At 46.5% G+C, this 16,679-nt stretch overlaps 2 protein-coding genes across 2 annotated transcripts; both read right to left on the minus strand.

Annotated features, from left to right (window-relative positions):
- Positions 1–2,238: 2,238 nt before the first annotated feature.
- LOC107280875 (transcription factor DIVARICATA-like) lies at positions 2,239–3,681 on the minus strand. Its single transcript, XM_066310349.1, has 2 exons — positions 3,189–3,681; positions 2,239–2,794 (listed from the first exon to the last, which is right to left on the minus strand). Exons 1-2 carry the CDS (start codon positions 3,545–3,547, stop codon positions 2,752–2,754), a joined length of 402 nt encoding a protein of 133 aa, XP_066166446.1. The 5' UTR covers positions 3,548–3,681; the 3' UTR covers positions 2,239–2,751.
- Positions 3,682–6,644: 2,963 nt separating this feature from the next.
- LOC4338925 (transcription factor DIVARICATA) lies at positions 6,645–7,900 on the minus strand. Its single transcript, XM_015782734.3, has 2 exons — positions 7,406–7,900; positions 6,645–7,137 (listed from the first exon to the last, which is right to left on the minus strand). The coding sequence occupies exons 1-2, from the start codon at positions 7,765–7,767 to the stop codon at positions 6,951–6,953; spliced, it is 549 nt and encodes a 182-aa protein (XP_015638220.1). The 5' UTR covers positions 7,768–7,900; the 3' UTR covers positions 6,645–6,950.
- Between the last annotated feature and the right edge of the window lie 8,779 nt (positions 7,901–16,679).

The following is a 16,679-nucleotide window of genomic DNA, read 5'->3' on the forward strand; positions in this document are numbered from 1 at the left end:
TTGGTAGTGCTCCCAAACATCTTGCGCTAGGCGCCCTGGGAGTCGCGAAGCCACAAGCACCCACCGGTTGTGCGTGTGCTCCGAGAATGCCACGAGTGCACTCTCGAACACCTTGTCCTCCACCTTGCTCCATAGCCTGCTGCTCGGAACTGGCGGTGCCGCCATCATAGCCGCTGCCCAAGATGATGATGAACCACCCATGCTGCTGCAGTAGAACACATGCCTTCTCCGTGCTACGTACTAGTCTCTATCACACGAAGATTCGTGTGTAACAACTTACCATATGCTCCTGTGGAGGTGGTTATATGCCAATGCTAATGCTTTGCATTGGATCTTGTGGCACATCGGGAGGAAATATGGATCACTTATAAAGATTTGGAGCAGGTGGTCGGCCCAACCCGGCACGCAGGAAGTGTGGTCCAACAATGTGCGTGCCCGTTGCGACGCACCACGTTTTGGGCATGAGAGCACCGGGATAAGCTTACGCGTGTTGCATAATGGAATGGTGATGATGCGTAAACTAAATAGTTTAGGAATTACATTAAAGTGTGACTAAGGGGAGTAACATGAGGATTAGTCATTTAGGATAAACATTAATTAGAGTAAATCTGGAACACAAACTTTGTGGTTAGCTGGGTTTTAAAGTTTTCTCCCTTAGTTACGATTTGTGTGGACTAGTTGATTGAAGAGAGTGAATGGAGTTCCAGTCATATCATCTTTCATATGGCCATTGATTTGATGATGAGATTGCATAATGATCATCTAGGAGTTCTCTTTTGGGAAAATAAAAACCTTCTTAGTGTTGGATATAAGTACAATGAATTTTCTCGTTCTGATATTGAACAACAGTATCATGCAACTAGAAAATGTATATTTGTGGCTTTTTCCTTGTCTTATTCGTAAAAAAAAAGTGGTAAACATTGATGAGGGAGACAAGGTAAACATTGATGTAACAAGAAATACACAACGATATTAGATAGCAATGCCACCGCACTTTGAACACTATGTAGTGCCCTAAGGAATGGCTACTTTTTTCTTAATAACCCGTTATTATGATTGAGAAACATTTTATATGGTTTTTTAATATTGAATATTACCGTTTGTTATATGTTAGCTACACAAAGCCACTAGTGGACATGTACCTCGTTTTTTCCAAGGTGAGAAGGTGTAAAGTATGCAAAACAAGTGCTTCAATTCTCTCCTTAATTTGCAACTGTGGTACTCAACACTATTGTTGATGATAGTGTTGTTTCAAGAATATCAGCCCATAATAACTCCCTATTCAAATAAGTTTAGGTGTAGTAATTATCTATACAAAAGTTTGACCCTTATTTCCTGGATAAGATAGCGTTTAGACGATGCAAAATATGGTTATCCGACATGAGTTAATACAATATGTGTTTGTCATCATATACAATTTTTTTCCTTATCAAGGACCATGCCAAACTTAGAAACTAGGTAAGCATGAAACATATAATATATAGATGGCAATTCTCTCCTTAATTTGCAATAGTGGTCTTCAACACTACTTCTGATGATAGTGTTGTTTCAAGAATATCAGTCCATAATAACTCCTTGCTTAAATAAGGTTAGGTGTAATAATGATCTATACAAAAGTACTTCCTCCGTTTCACAATGTAAGACTTTCTAGCATTGTCCACATTCATATAGATATGTGTCTAGATTCATTAAGATCTATATGAATATGGACAATGCTAAAAAGTCTTACAATATGAAACGGAGTATGACCCTTGTTTCCTGGATAAGATAGCATTTAAACGATTCAAAATATGGTTATCGAACCTGAATTAATACAAGCCATATTTGTCATCATATATAACTTTTTTTCCTTACCAAGGAACATGCCAAAATTAGAAAATAGGTAAGCATGAAACATATAATAGATGATACAAGTGAGGTGATGAGGACTCACTATCTAGGGAAAAGGGATGTTAGTCAACAAACGCTCGTTAACCTGACAAAGATAACATAGATCTTTCTTTAAACCAATGCAGACACTAGGCTTACCCTTGAGCAAATCATACCGGTACAAACATTCTTATCAATATCCATTTCAAATCTCATGTATGTGTCTGTTGCAAAACCGACACGACAACGCTAACGACATGATTTTTATATATGCTTCTCCAGTAAGATGGACCGCGGTGTGCGAGAAGTAATGTAAACAGTCATCTAACACAATTTAATAAACTTGTTATTACGATGATTTATAGATGTATTGAAAAGATGACAGCTAAATGTATAACCCCATTGGCCTTAACAAGTATCAAACATGTGCAAGACTGCTAAACCCCTTTCAACAGTTAACTTACATATCACACACACGGTGAAATTAAAAGGATACATATATTATTCGAAAAGTACACAAACTACTATTGCAACACTTGATCTCATGTTCCAGCCAAGTAGCTTCAGCTATAGTCTAGCTACATTTTACACAGCAAGATAGAAACTAGCGGAGAGGGCCGATGACAAAACTCCCTTCGTTTTGTCTTCATTGAAATGAGGTTGAAAGCTACTTGGGGATCGGAGCAAATGTAACTACATCTGGACTGGACCGGATCATGCCACATGTCCTACCACACATCACGGGGCAATGATGTCATGGATGCTCTTGCGCTTGGAGTCACTGCGGTTGCCAGCGTTGGCCTGGCGAATGAAGAACTTTTGTGCGTGGCTCGCCACCTGCGTCGGGGTCCGCGTCTTCACCGACCAGCGTGAGATGTTGCGCTAATCGCCACGCCTATACTTCTCTAGCCCTTCTAGGAACAACCTATCCATAATAATAACAAAAAATGTTTGAAAAGGAAATTATCCACGATCCGGTGTAGTAGACGTATAGTACTAGGTACTATAGCCGTTAGAAAACCTAGGGCCCGCGTATAAGTGAGATGGGTGGTGTGAGCTTGGCAAGTAATGCGACATAAAAAGAAGGTGAAGTATCTATAATAACCTCAAAGAGCACGCCAAGAATAGCAGGGGAAAAGGAAAAAATACTACTCCCTCTGTCCCAAAAAAATTCAACCTAAGAGGGGATCCCCTCCTAGCACAACGAATCTGGATAGCCCTTTGTCCAAATTCGTTGTAATAGGAGGGGATAGGTTGTTTTTTTTACGGAGGGAGTATGGAATAGAGCCGAGATTTAACGGCATAGATCATATGCGTACCTGTGCTCCTCCTCTGTCCAAGGCACACCACGGCGACGCTCATCCCCACCGCGGCTTGCGCCCTGCGCTCCACCACGGCCGGCGCCATCATCCCAGCAGCCCGGGGATGCGACCATGCCGCGCTCGATGAGGTCGACGTCATCCACAAGCACCCGGTAGTGCTCCCAGACCTCATGTGCCGAGCGCCCTGGGAGCCGAGATGCGACGATTGCCCATCGGTTGTGCGTGTGCTCCGGGAACGCCACGAGCGCGCTCTCGAACACCTTGTCCTCCGCCTTGCTCCACGGCCTGCTGCTCGGCACCAGCGGCGCCACCCACGACGACGACGAGCCACCCATCTCGCCACCGTAGAACGCCATTCCTTTGTTTGAGTGCTACTAGTCTCTCTCTCTCTCTCTGTCTCTTCTCACACGTAGGTTCGCATGTAACAAGCCGTGCTCTTGTGGAGGCGGCTGTTTTGCAAATGCCGGTGCTTCCCCTTGGATCTTGTAGCACATTATGAGGCAATTAATGGGCGGCTTATAAAGGTTTGGAGCCAGCCTCAGCCGCAAGCCCGCAAGGCGCGCGCTGTATCGGCGGCGGCGCACGGCGTGTGTGGCAGCACGCGAGGCCACGTTCGCCGCATGGCTTGTTATTTCGACCCGAGATCAATCCAAATTGCGTACAGCTCTTGTGCTCCCTAACCATGGCTAACAGATTCCCCCGATCGAAAAGTAAATTTGATGATGGGGTAGCACAGAATCAACTTTTTTCAGCAAATCTTGAACGAAGCAGTGACCAGAGAACTGTTCCGATGTGCTGCGAACCGCGAGAAAAATCCTACATTAATTCCTTTGGCCGCGGCCGGCCGAGTGCCGACGAATCAGCCAGTAGTGATCAGTCGCTTTCTCTCCCGTTGAACCCGTATCAAACTATCGATCAACAGGAATCTATACAGATTGGACACAAAAAGCCACACAAACATACCATGCAATCCTGGGCATACGGCTGTATAAAACCTGTAACACATGCGTTTCCTCTCGATTTGACGTACGTTGCGCGGCTGTGTTACTGTGTACATGTCCCCGTCACGTTCATCGGAATCTCTCGCGTTGTCGTCACATAGTAGAATCGGTGGCCTGCCGCTGTCACTTTAGCCGTGATCGATCGATCGCGCCTCGACGTGGGCGTGGGGGCCGCCCCCGCGAGCGAGCGAGCATCGGATTCAGATCAGCCTCAACCGTTGGCGGCGCGGGCGGGTGGCAGGACGCGAGGCCACGTTCGCCGCGTGGCCCACGCAAAAAAGTGCGCGCGCGGGCCGGCGTACCGTCCTCGTCCCAGCCTTCTGGAGATTTTTCGCACGCGCGCGCTTGCACTGGGCTTAGAGCAAGTTTAATAATATAGCCAACCACTAGCTCTAATTCATCTATAACTAATATAATAGCTCATTTATACAATAGTTACATACTACACTATTAATATCTAGTCCCATCTGTCATACACATACTACGTCTTGGTGTCCATGCTACAGCTGGCTACAAATCTGCAACCCGCTGTCCTTCTCTCTCCTCATTTATCTTCTTAAAATATGTTTGCTTATAGCCTGCTATTGTACCTGCTCTTATTCTTATCCAGAGATCTCGATCGTCCGAGCTCGTCATCGTCGCTCATCCCCGCGTGATCTCCCTGTCGCTATCTGTTTTTTTTTTCTGGAAGTATGTTACTGCTGAGTGAGAACCTGGGTGAGAGTTGGATAATGTAAGTGTGTTGTTGTTGGGTTTGGACGTGTAAAAGGGATATTTATTAGATAATTAGAGGCTTTGGTTTGTGGATAATGATGCATCATCCGGTCAGATATGCCAAGCTAGGTAGTTGAAGCCCACTCGAGAGACACGATCGAAGCAGATTATTCTGGGAGTACCGTGTGTGCGTACGTGCGTATTGCAGGGAGGCAGGACCGCTGGAGGCATTGCCGTCACGTGCATTGGTGAATTGTGTGATCTTTGATGCGTACCGCACTTACACTAGGAGGAATACTTCGTTGGACCGAGTCCTTCTGTAACATGGAAGAGTCAGGATTTGGATTGGAGGAGGATGATGCGCGGCCGGAACCCATCCCCTCTATCCTATACGTATACGTATATATAGTTTATACGTTGTATTTATAAGTATAAAATTTATATATACATATAGATTTTATATTTATATGCATAGTATAAAATTTATTATTTTTATGTATAAACTATGTATCTTCTAAATGTATATATGTATACTTTATTTATTTATTTATATGTATAAATTTTGTATTCATACATATAAAAATTTCTATGTACAACTATGTATTCATATTACATGCATGAACCGCCGATCTGATGGACGGCTTGGATCGCCTTCACGCCACTGAAGATGTGGATGGGGAAACCCTAACCCTCACTCTCTCCCGATCCCCTTTGGCCTCTACCGGCGACGAGCGTGAGAGCGGACGGCGGCGATGGCAGCTACGGTGGTCCAGTGAAGTGGCTCGCGGGGGTAAAGGTGATTCCGCCGGGCGGCTCCAACATCATCTGCTGGGAGGGGCTTGGAGGGTGCGGAGGAGGGCGCTGCTCAGGGCAGCGTCAAGGCGAACCTTCTGGTCCCAGCGCGGCGGTGATGGTGGGGGGCGGGGGTCCAAGACATCGCGCGCACGGTGAAGCCGGCGCATCCATGAGGAGGACGAGGAGGCCAGCGACGGCACCAAGGCACGCGCGGGCGAAGATGAGGCCCACACGGCGACGGCAGCGATGCCGCTTCACGGCAAAAACCCGCACTGTGTTGGGGTTTCCAGGTGGCTTAGGGTTCCAAGAAAACGGTGAGTAACCGAATCGAAAGAGGTTAAATTGATTAGCAGATACTTAATTTGATTTGCATATTTTAGGAATTTAGGGTGTCACTGATTTGGGATTTCTTAATTTGGCGATTTCGGGAAATTTCAATCTAGTTTAATCCCTCTTCTTACTTCTATTGCTAAGCAATTTCAGTCTAGTTTATCCTCTCCTTCGATTTAGGAATTTCTTAATCTTTTAGTTTTCCTTCTTCTCTTGATATAGTCATATATTTGTTCACGTGTTCACTGCTTCCATCTTTCTTCCCTTGTATTGTGGTGCATCTGATACGGTCCATTTCTCACGAAGAGACAGACGAAAGACGCGCAGGGGAGATCATGAGCAAAGAGGACACTCACTTGACGGACGAAAAATTAGCGCTAACATGGACAGAAATTTAGGTGACGAAAGGAAAATTATGAATATTTTAATTAGTCAAGATATATATTTTACGTACTAGAAAAAAGCCCGTACTTTGCAACGGGTGAAGGCTATTTTAGTTTTATTATTATTGTTATACGGGTGAACACAATTTAATAAACTTATCATTACAACTATGAAAATGTGATAGCTGAATGTATAACCCTATTACCCCTATTAAGTACTATCAAACATGTGTAGCAATGCTAGCTTACATGTCGCACGCACACGGTGAAATTAAACGGATACAAATATTATTTGACAAGTACACAAACTAGTATCACAACAATTGATCTCAGGTTCCAGCCAAGCTTAGTTTTAGCTATTGCCTAGCTATATTTTACACAACACAGAGAGAGGAACTAACAGGGAGGGCCGACGACTAAACTCCCTTCGTTCTCTCCTCTTTGAAATGGGGTTGAAAGCTAGTTGGAATTGATGGAAATACAACTAAACCTAGACTGGACCGGATCATAATGCATATCCTCGATCGGACCACACATCATGGGGCAGTGATGTCGTGGATGCTCTTACGCTTGGAGTCGCCACGGCTGCTGGCGTTGGCCTGTCGGATGAAGAACTTCTGCGCATGGCTCGCCACTTGCGTCGGAGTCCGCGTCTTCACCGACCAGCGCGAGATGTTGCGCCAGTCGCCACGCCCATATTTCTCTAGCCCTTCAAGAAATAGCCTATTCATAATAATAATAGAAAAAGAGAGAAAGAGGAAATTAGCCGTAACTCGATATAGTAGACGTGTAGTGCAAGGTACTGTTGCTATAGGGAAATCTAGGGCCTGCGTGTTGGTGAGACAGGTGATGTGGGCCAGGGAAGTAATCCGATGTGAAAAGAACAATATAATAATACCTAGGATCTCAAAGAGCGCACCGAAAATAACAGAAAAAATGAAAAATAACATGGAATAGAACCGGGATTTGATGGCACGTATTGGACACATACCTGTGCTCCTCCTCAGTCCAGGGCACGCCGCGACGACGCTCATCCCCACCACTGCCACGGCCGTGGCCGGCGCTGTTGTTGTCGTCGTCCCAGCAGCCCGGGGACGCAACCATGCCACGCTCGATGAGGTCGACATCGTCCACGAGCACCTGGTAGTGTTCCCAAACCTCGTGCGCCGAGCGCCCCGGGAGCCGCGACGCGACGAGCGCCCACCGGTTGTGCGTGTGCTCCGGGAACGCCACGAGCGCGCTCTCGAACACCTTGTCCTCCGCCTTGCTCCACGGCCTGCTGCTCGGCACCGGCACCTCCGCCACCCCCCATGACGATGGCGAGCCACCCATGCTGCCGAGGTAGAACGCCATACCTTCGTCTGTGCTACTAGTCTCTCTCACACACTCAGATTCGCGTATACTTGCTGTGCTCTTTGCTTAGGCGGCTGTATGCAAATGCCGGTGCTTAGATAGCCTTGGATCTTGTGGCACAACGGGAGGCAATGGGCAGCTTATATAGAGATTTGGAGCAAGCCTCAGCCATGTACACATCATTTGGTTCTGTTGCATTTGTCTTGATCAGGATGATGATAAGAAAAGGAAGAGATTAGCTCAGAAGATAGTGATGAGCGAGAGCAACCGAGAACTGGTAGTACGAGCTAGAGTTCCTTGTCGCGGTGCGGGTCTAGTGGGCGCCATGTGTCCAGCCGCTTTTTGGATGGATTCGGTGATACGGTCGCGTGGCGCCGACCTCTTCCTTCTCTCCTTGGCCGCAGGCCCGCGCGCAGCCAAACCAACAGTGCGGGAAAGGGGGGCATGATGGGAAACTGTTTTAATCCCTCGAGGGGATATCCTCTTGTTCTTTTTATGTCACTTAAATAGTAATAAAAATTTTTTAAAAAAATTAGGAAGGTGTATTAACATGAGATATAACACTCCACAAACATAAAAGTTCAAATTCAACTTCTACATCTCGTAACGAAAAAAACAAATTGAACCACAGCTAGTTAACGTATATTCAGAGCCGAATTTATTTTTTTCGTTGCGAGATATAGAAGTTGAATTTTTACTTGTATGTTTGTGGAGTGATATATCACATATTAATACATCTTCTTAAATTTTTTTTAATTTTTTTATAATCATTTGAGTGACATGCAAACAACGAGGGGATATCCTCTCGAGGGATCAAAATCCTCTTCCGGGCATGATGAGGAGGATTGGGACGGCCGATTCCAACGCCACGAATCAATCGGCACTTGGGGGATTATTCCCAGCCCGTATGATGGTATGGGATCCGCGCCCGTGCTCGCCAGCGCGTTGTATCTGCTCGTGCCGTGGCCACGTCCAAACCAGAGGAAGCAAGCTTGCTGGTTCCGGCGGATAATTTGGGCTATTTCGATTGGAATATTTTCTTCTTCTTTTTTCCTTTTGAGGGAATTGGAATTTATTCCTTCTTATGTTATTATAAAGTTTTCGTATCTCCTTCTAATAAAACACCAAAAGCTTATCAGTTGCATTTTGAAACACCAATACTTAAATTCACTCCTTTTCTCTTATATGCACATGTTTGGGCTACATGATATATTTTGTCTCGCGCATCTTCTGGTCACGGGGTGATCGCGCGCGTGCTTAATTTTTTTCCACAGGAACGTTCCGAATGCGGGCGCCAAATGATGCATCTGCAGCACCGCGCGTAGGACGAGAACGAGAAGAACAAGAAAACAAAAAAATCGGTGGGCGGCGGGCGCCGCCCACGTTTGGATTCCCCCCCGCGCGAGTGACGCGAGCGCCGGACCCATCCCACCACCGGATCCCAACCGCCGTGCCGTGGGCCGCGTGCGTGGGCCAACGCAGCGGGCAGGATAAGATCACGCAGCCCACCAGAATTACGCGGAGCACCACTCGTCTCCTCTTCCCCCCCTCCTCTTTTGCCGCACGACACGTCACGCTCACGGCTCATCCGCGGATGCCAGCAGCCAGTAGGAGTACTATCTGGGACCCAACAACCATTCTTCTCTCTCGTGTCGTGTGTGATCTCTTGTAAAGGCGCCGGATCTGCCTGAGCTCTGGATAAATCTGTGGCACGTATCTGTGCACGCCTGTGCGACGCACTAGTTTACCTTATCCGCGGGCCTGATCGGGCAAGTTGCATGCTTGCATCCCAGAGCGGTGGTTGTGCTGATTTGGTTCTTCACTTTCAGCCGTACGCGCGTGTATGCTGACAGGAAAGGGAGATCCATCGATGGATCACTCCTTTTTTTCGTTAATCGGTGTAATCGATTAGCCAACCAGTTAACGTTCAATGATTAAAGAAAAAAAAAGGCATACAAGCATCTCGGCCGATCAAGATGGAATCATGGACTATTACACGGTGCGTGCGTCATCCTAAGATGCGATCAGCAATTGATCAACGTGCGTATTTCGCCTCACCGTGATTCGTTCACATCGCTGGCACAAGCGTGCATTGCAAAAGTAGGGAGGAATCATCGACTCATCGTCTGTACGACGTTCGCAGCCGTAAGAAGCCTAGCTAAGATCCCTTTCTTACTGAAGAACGTGTGCACGTACGTACGTGCCAACTCTCGCGGCCGGCCATGTAATTAAACTAAACCTGGGGCGTGTAAAATCAGGTCTATCTCTGCACTGCACTGCAGCTGTGAATTAAACTGGATATGTCTGCACACGCATCGCCGGAGACCCGAAGCTTCCTCATCATCGACCGGTGCCGATTGGTGCATGCCTAACCTTTCGCGATCGATCGTTTCTCTTTTGTGCGCATGCTCAGTATGCGTCTGGAATCTGCACGCAGAGGCAGCAAGCAAGCATGCTCGCTTATCGATCGATCGATGGATGGCTCGAGAAGATGAGGTGAAGGTTCGGGCGTGGAAATGCAGGTCGATTCGGTCGGAATCTGATTCCAGAGCGCCGTGATGATCATTGATCAGGATCCGTCCAGCGCAAGGGCTCGGTGGACGGTGACTGCTGGAAATGCCTTTCGGCTCGGAAGTTGCCTAGCAGTGCAGCTAATCAGGCCGCGCCCGCTTGTCTGCACGAGTCCGTGTGCGTGTGTGTGGCCCAAACCCGATCCGAGTCCAAAGCTGGCCCATCCCTGGATGAAGCCCCCCTGCAGTCTATCTTTGGCACGGTTCACTTGGGGTTTCTTCAGAATATAGGAATTTTACAGGAACACTTCAATTCCTTTAAAATTCTTCCAAACCGAATAGGCCCTTAACCGTGCAAAACGAGGAATCTGTTTGGTTTCTCAAACAAATTTGACACTAGTAGTATGGCGTGCGAACAGTGATTTTAGCCACACAATATGCATCTGGTGAACTGGGATGCCAACCAAAAATACCCCCACTGATTATTCTTTCCATATATAATAAGAACTTGATTTGTGTAAAATCTTCAGAAAAACCTTGCATACGATATGTATGTTTGCAGCGAGCTGTGGCTGTGCATGTGCGGATGTGCCTATGGTCCTGTTTGGTGGAACTTAAGATTCTGAAAAGTAGCTGGTTTGTAGCCAGTATGCTAGCTTCTGAAAATCTGAAAAAGCTGGGTTTCACAGCTTCTGGCTTCTACTTTATTTTCTGGATTCTACTACTATAACTTCTTAGAATCTGGACCAAAAACTGTACTGTTTGAGAAACTTCTGATTTTAGGAGAGGCTACAGAAATTCCCCAAAACAGGGCATATGCATGGACTGCTCCTAGCAGTCCTGCTAGTATATGTGATTGGCAACTGTCAGCATGACAAAATGATACATCGTGCAATGAAATGGACACGGGAATGTTTGCGTTTTATCAGCAAGCGGAGTTCAACGGATAGTCAGCGTGGGAAATTTATGACAAATGACGCATTGCGTCATGTTGGGTATCTTTGGTCCGACGCAAACAATTATAAGATGTCACGATCGATAGACGAATCTTTCTGTATGCATGGCCAAAGCACAAGTTGCATTTCATTAGTTATTGATGTCAAATGAGTTGGACATGTTCTTTTGAGCTTACTCATCGAATTATAGAGAGAGGGAGAGAGATGTTTTTGTATGGAAGACCAAAATGCAAGCTGCACTATGTGTCTTACATTATGGTTAGTTCCATGGAAACGTCGTTGAATCACATGAAAATTAAACACACGCGCGTGTATTCTCTTACATTATGGTTAGTTCCATGGAAACATCGTTGAATCACATGAGTGAATAACTGGTGGACAAACCCAAGAATAAATTAGATTTTCTGACATTTGCTTTTCCCTTATTAGTGAAAATGTGCTCTTAATTATGAGATGCACAAATTTCTAAATGGCTCCTAAATATTAACCAATTAATTGCTTCTCAAAACTTATTTTCTCAGCCTAAAACAATATCTTCAAAATCTGCAGCAAAACGTTAGTAGGGACAACATTTTCTGGTGTGTGATGGTGGAGTCGTAGATGCATATAATTCTTGCTCTCTTTTAGTATTGTTTTTCTTTTTTTGAAAACCGAAGCCAGCAAAGCTAGTGTTATATTAAGTACGGGAGGAAAAAGTATTTACAAGATAACCAAAAGGAAGAAAGTACGAATTACCCCTGAACTATCACGGTTATCCGAATTATTCCCCTGAATCACAAAACCGGACATTTTTCACACCCAATTATGTAAACCGGACGAATTACCCCTCTGATCCAATCCGCGGTGGTTTTGGTCTACGTGACAGTCCAGTTAGCAATTTATTTATTAAAAAATAGGTGGACCCCACCTGTCAGTCTCTCTCCCCTATCTCTTCTATCTCTCACACACACACTCTCTCTCCTCCTTCAGACGGCGACAGCGGAGGCAGCGGCGCGGCGGCGAGGCGAGCGCGGTGGAGGAGGCGACGGCGAGGCGAGGCTGCGGCGGAGGAGGCGAGCGGCAGTGGCGGCGAGGCGGTTGGCGGGGGGACGACGTCTCCGCGAGGAGGCGAGGTAGCAGCGGCGGCGGAGGAGGCGAGGCAGCAGCGGCGGCGAGGCGGTTGGTGGGTGCGGCTGGGTGGTGACTGGCGGCGCGAGGTGAGGCGGCTGCGAAAGACGAGGAGGCGGCGCGAGACGAGAAGGCGGCGACATCGTCCCCCCCGCCAACCGCCTCGCCGCCGTCTCCTCGCCGCCGCCCACGGCCTTTTGCGCCTCGCCTCCGTCTCCTTGCCGACTTCGCCATCGCCGCTCGCCTCGCCCACGTGGTCGTCGGACAGGAGCGGAGCAGCGGCGAGCACCTGCTGTTGAGATTATGGGCATATAATGATTTAATTTATTCCATAAATAAATCATGACATTACAGATGAAAACTAGCATGAACGCATCATTAGATCTACACATGTAAACTATGCAGAATAACATGAACAGATCAAATATGCGCAACATATTGAACACGTACCGAGGTGACGAAAAGACCGGCTGCTTGGTCGAAACTTTTCGCAGGTGTCTACGAAGGCACGAAACACGCGAGCGAAGAGGAAGGCGAGCCGTCGCGAACGAACAGAGAGCAGTCGCGCGAAGCGCTTCCCAAAAACCTTATTGCCGCCTTCTCCCGGTGCAGGACGTCAAAGGCAGAGGTTCCGGAGACCTGCTCTCCCGATCGCTGGTGCACGCCGGCGAGCGGGATGGAGTAGTCTACGAGCGACGGCGCAGTACAGAGTAGGAGGCAAACCCTAGATTGATTTTCGCATATATTGCGTGAAGACGGCGGGTCGGTTTATATAGAGAAGGGTCGCTTGATCAGGGCGCCCGCACGATCTCTACTGCGCGTAACCGAACCGGATAAGTCGCGCGTAACTTATCCGGACTCCACGCCGTTTGCACGCATCGGATTTTTCGGAACGTTTCCAAAACAAAAACGAATCCGAATTTGCAGCAAAACAAAACTGCAAAAGGAGGCTGCATCTGCGTAAGGGTGAGGAGCCAATTTTTCGGACCATTCGACGCGTACGTCGTGCACGCGCGCCCTGCCCTGCCCTGCCAGGCCAGGCCAGGCGAGGCGAGCGAGCGCGCGCGTGTGTTTCCCCTCTTCTCTCCACCACACATGCTTCAAGTGGCTAGGAGGGCATCCTCCCTTTTAAGGAGGTCCCCCTCTCCTAGAATAAGCAAGGTGGTACTAAACTCCACATGCATGCCATCCCATGAGGTGGGCTTTTGTGATTTTCCAAAGAATTAATCTTCGAGTGGGCTAAGGCCCATTCATTAATTCCAACAATCCCCCACCAAATCTCAAAATCCCACTGAGATTTGCCTTTTCCAATGTACTGTTTATATACCAGCGATTCGATGGAGACCAATTAAGGTTGAACATCCACCTAGAACTCCAAGCTACACTTACTCACAACTTGAACAATGGACTACGCCTTGAATTGCAAGTCTTGTGCAAGCAAGTTTCACTCAAAGTCTTATCTGGTACTAGACCGTCTGTAGACTACCCCTCGGGTGGAGCGTATAAGTCATACTCCTAGGTCTTTAGTAAGCTTCCTAGAAGATTCACCCAAAATCTTCATGGACTGCGACCAACAGTCAAGCTCACAAAGGTGAGTTCCTTCAAGAATGCTCTGCAGGACAACATCTTTGCTAATTAAAGCCAACAGAACTCATTAAGGCATAGCCAACCTGCCTTGCAGCTCACGAGAGTATATGCATCTTCACTTAGAGAGGGTATATATATTGGTACTCTCCTCTAGTTTATTAATGGTTTGTTCTTCCCAGGATCTAATTCACGGGATCTCCGATCACATAGACTGGGTTACCACCATAGTATAACTCACATGGGTCTCAAACCCATCTCCTTCGATGCATTGTCTATCACATTTCGTGATAGTCCCTTCGTGAAGGGATCTGCCAGGTTTCTCGCTGTTTGGATGTAATCCAACGTTATAACTCCGGAGTTTCTTAATTTCCTGACAGACTTCAATCGTCTTTTCACATGTCTAGACGATTTCATATTATCCTTAGAACTATTCACTTTGACAATTACCGTTTGATTGTCACAGTTCATAAGGATAGCCGGCACCGGTTTTTCAACAACAGGCAGATCCATTAATAGATCACGCAACCATTCTGCCTCAACAGTAGCAATATCCAGTGCCGTTAGCTCTGCTTCCATGGTTGACCTCGTCAAAATTGTCTGTTTGCAAGACCTCCATGAAACAGCACCACCACCCAGTGTGAAAACATATCCACTAGTGGCTTTGATCTCATCCACATCAGAGATCCAGTTAGAATCACTATAACCCTCCAGTACCGCAGGATACCCAGTATAGTGAAGCCCCAATTCCACAGTACCTTTCAGATAGCGCATTACTCGCTCAAGCGCACGCCAGTGATCATCTCCCGGATTAGAGGTAAATCGGCTCAACTTGCTCACAGCAAAGGAGATATCAGGCCTAGTTGCACTAGCCAGGTACATCAACGAGCCAATGATTTGGGAGTATTCCAGTTGATTCCTAGCAATTCTCTTGTTCTTGCGAAGCGACAAGCTAGGATCATAAGGTGTTGGAGAAGGCTTACTATCAATGTAGCCAAAGCGATTCAAGATCTTCTCCACATAATGAGACTGCAAGAGTGTAATCCCATTCTCACCTCTAATTAGCTTAATGTTTAAAATAACATCAGCTACTCCCAAATCTTTCATATCAAAATTTTGAGACAAGAATGATTTAACCTCATTTATCACCTCAAGGTTTGTCCCAAATATCAGTATGTCGTCAACATACAAGCACAAAATAACTCCCTCACCCCCACCATGGCGATAGTACACACATTTATCTGCCTCATTGACTGCAAAGCCTGCAGATGTCAATGTTTTGTCAAATTTCTCATGCCATTGCTTAGGAGCTTGTTTCAGACCATACAAAGACTTCAACAATTTGCACACTTTGCATTCTTGACCTTCAAGTACAAACCCATCAGGTTGATCCATATAGATCTCCTCATCCAGCTCTCCATTAAGAAAAGCTGTCTTAACATCCATTTGATGAACGAGAAGACCATGTGAGGCTGCTAGGGAAAGTAGCACACGAATTGTGGTCAATCTAGCAACAGGTGAGTAAGTGTCAAAGAAATCTTCGCCTTCTTTCTGAGTATAGCCCTTAGCAACAAGCCGAGCCTTGTACTTTTCAATAGTACCGTCAGGCCTAAGCTTCTTCTTGAACACCCACTTGCACCCCACAGGTTTACACCCATAGGGTCGCTCTGTCACCTCCCAAGTCCCGTTAGCGATAATGGAATCCATTTCACTACGGACAGCCTCCTTCCAGTAGTTTGCATCAGGAGATGCATATGCTTCTGAAATTGACTTAGGAGTGTCATCCACGAGGTACACAGTGAAATCATCACCAAAAGACTTAGCCGTCCTTTGTCTCTTACTCCTTCGAGGAGCTTCACTGACATCCTCCTCAGAGACAAGTTCATGTGTATGTTCAGTTTGTTCTGGTGGTGTGATTGAACTGGGAATTATTTCAGAGGGTTGGTTCGAACCACTATGTGTATCCTTCATTGGGAAAAAGCTCTCAAAGAAGGTAGCATCACGAGACTCCATAATTGTACCAACATGCATGTCCGGTACCTCGGATTTAACTATTAAAAATCTATAGGCAATGCTATGATGAGCATATCCCAGAAAAACACAGTCCACAGTCTTAGGTCCAAGTTTGCGCTTCTTCGTTATTGGTACATTGACTTTCGCCAAGCACCCCCATGTGCGCAAATAAGAAAGTGATGGTTTTCTACCAATCCATATCTCATATGGTGTTTTGTCCTTATTTCTGTTAGGAACTCTGTTTAACACATGATTTGAGGTCAACAATGCCTCCCCCCACCATGCCTTAGGCAGTCCCGCGGTGTCCAACATGGCATTCACCAAGTCAGTCAGTGTGCGGTTCTTCCTTTCAGCAATCCCATTAGACTCGGGAGAATAGGGAGGCGTCCTCTCATGTATGATGCCATGTTCCTCACAGAATAAGTCAAACTCGTTCGAGAAAAACTCTCCACCACGATCAGACCTAAGCCTTTTTATCTTTCTGTCAAGTTGATTTTCAACTTCTGCCTTATAAATTTTAAAATAGTCTAGAGCCTCGTCTTTCGTTTTCAACAAGTACACATAGCAAAATCTAGTAGCATCATCAATCAATGTCATGAAATATCGTTTTCCACCCTTCGTCAACACCCCATTCATTTCACAAAGATCTGAATGTAGGAGTTCTAGTGGTGCCAAGTTTCTCTCCTCGGCAGCCTTGTGAGGCTTGCGAGGTTGCTTCGATTGCACACAACTATGGCACTTA

Source organism: Oryza sativa, chromosome 5 (assembly GCF_034140825.1).
Source record: "Oryza sativa Japonica Group chromosome 5, ASM3414082v1".
NCBI lineage: Eukaryota > Viridiplantae > Streptophyta > Magnoliopsida > Poales > Poaceae > Oryza > Oryza sativa.

Coding starts and splice junctions, on each gene's coding strand:
- LOC107280875 (XM_066310349.1), bottom strand. CDS start 3,547: ATGGCGTTCTACGGTGGCGAGATGGGTGGCTCGTCGTCGTCGTGGGTG. Junction 2,795..3,188: donor TGGACAGAGGAGGAGCACAG/GTACGCATATGA, acceptor TATTATGGATAG/GTTGTTCCTAGAAGGGCTAG.
- LOC4338925 (XM_015782734.3), bottom strand. CDS start 7,767: ATGGCGTTCTACCTCGGCAGCATGGGTGGCTCGCCATCGTCATGGGGG. Junction 7,138..7,405: donor TGGACTGAGGAGGAGCACAG/GTATGTGTCCAA, acceptor TATTATGAATAG/GCTATTTCTTGAAGGGCTAG.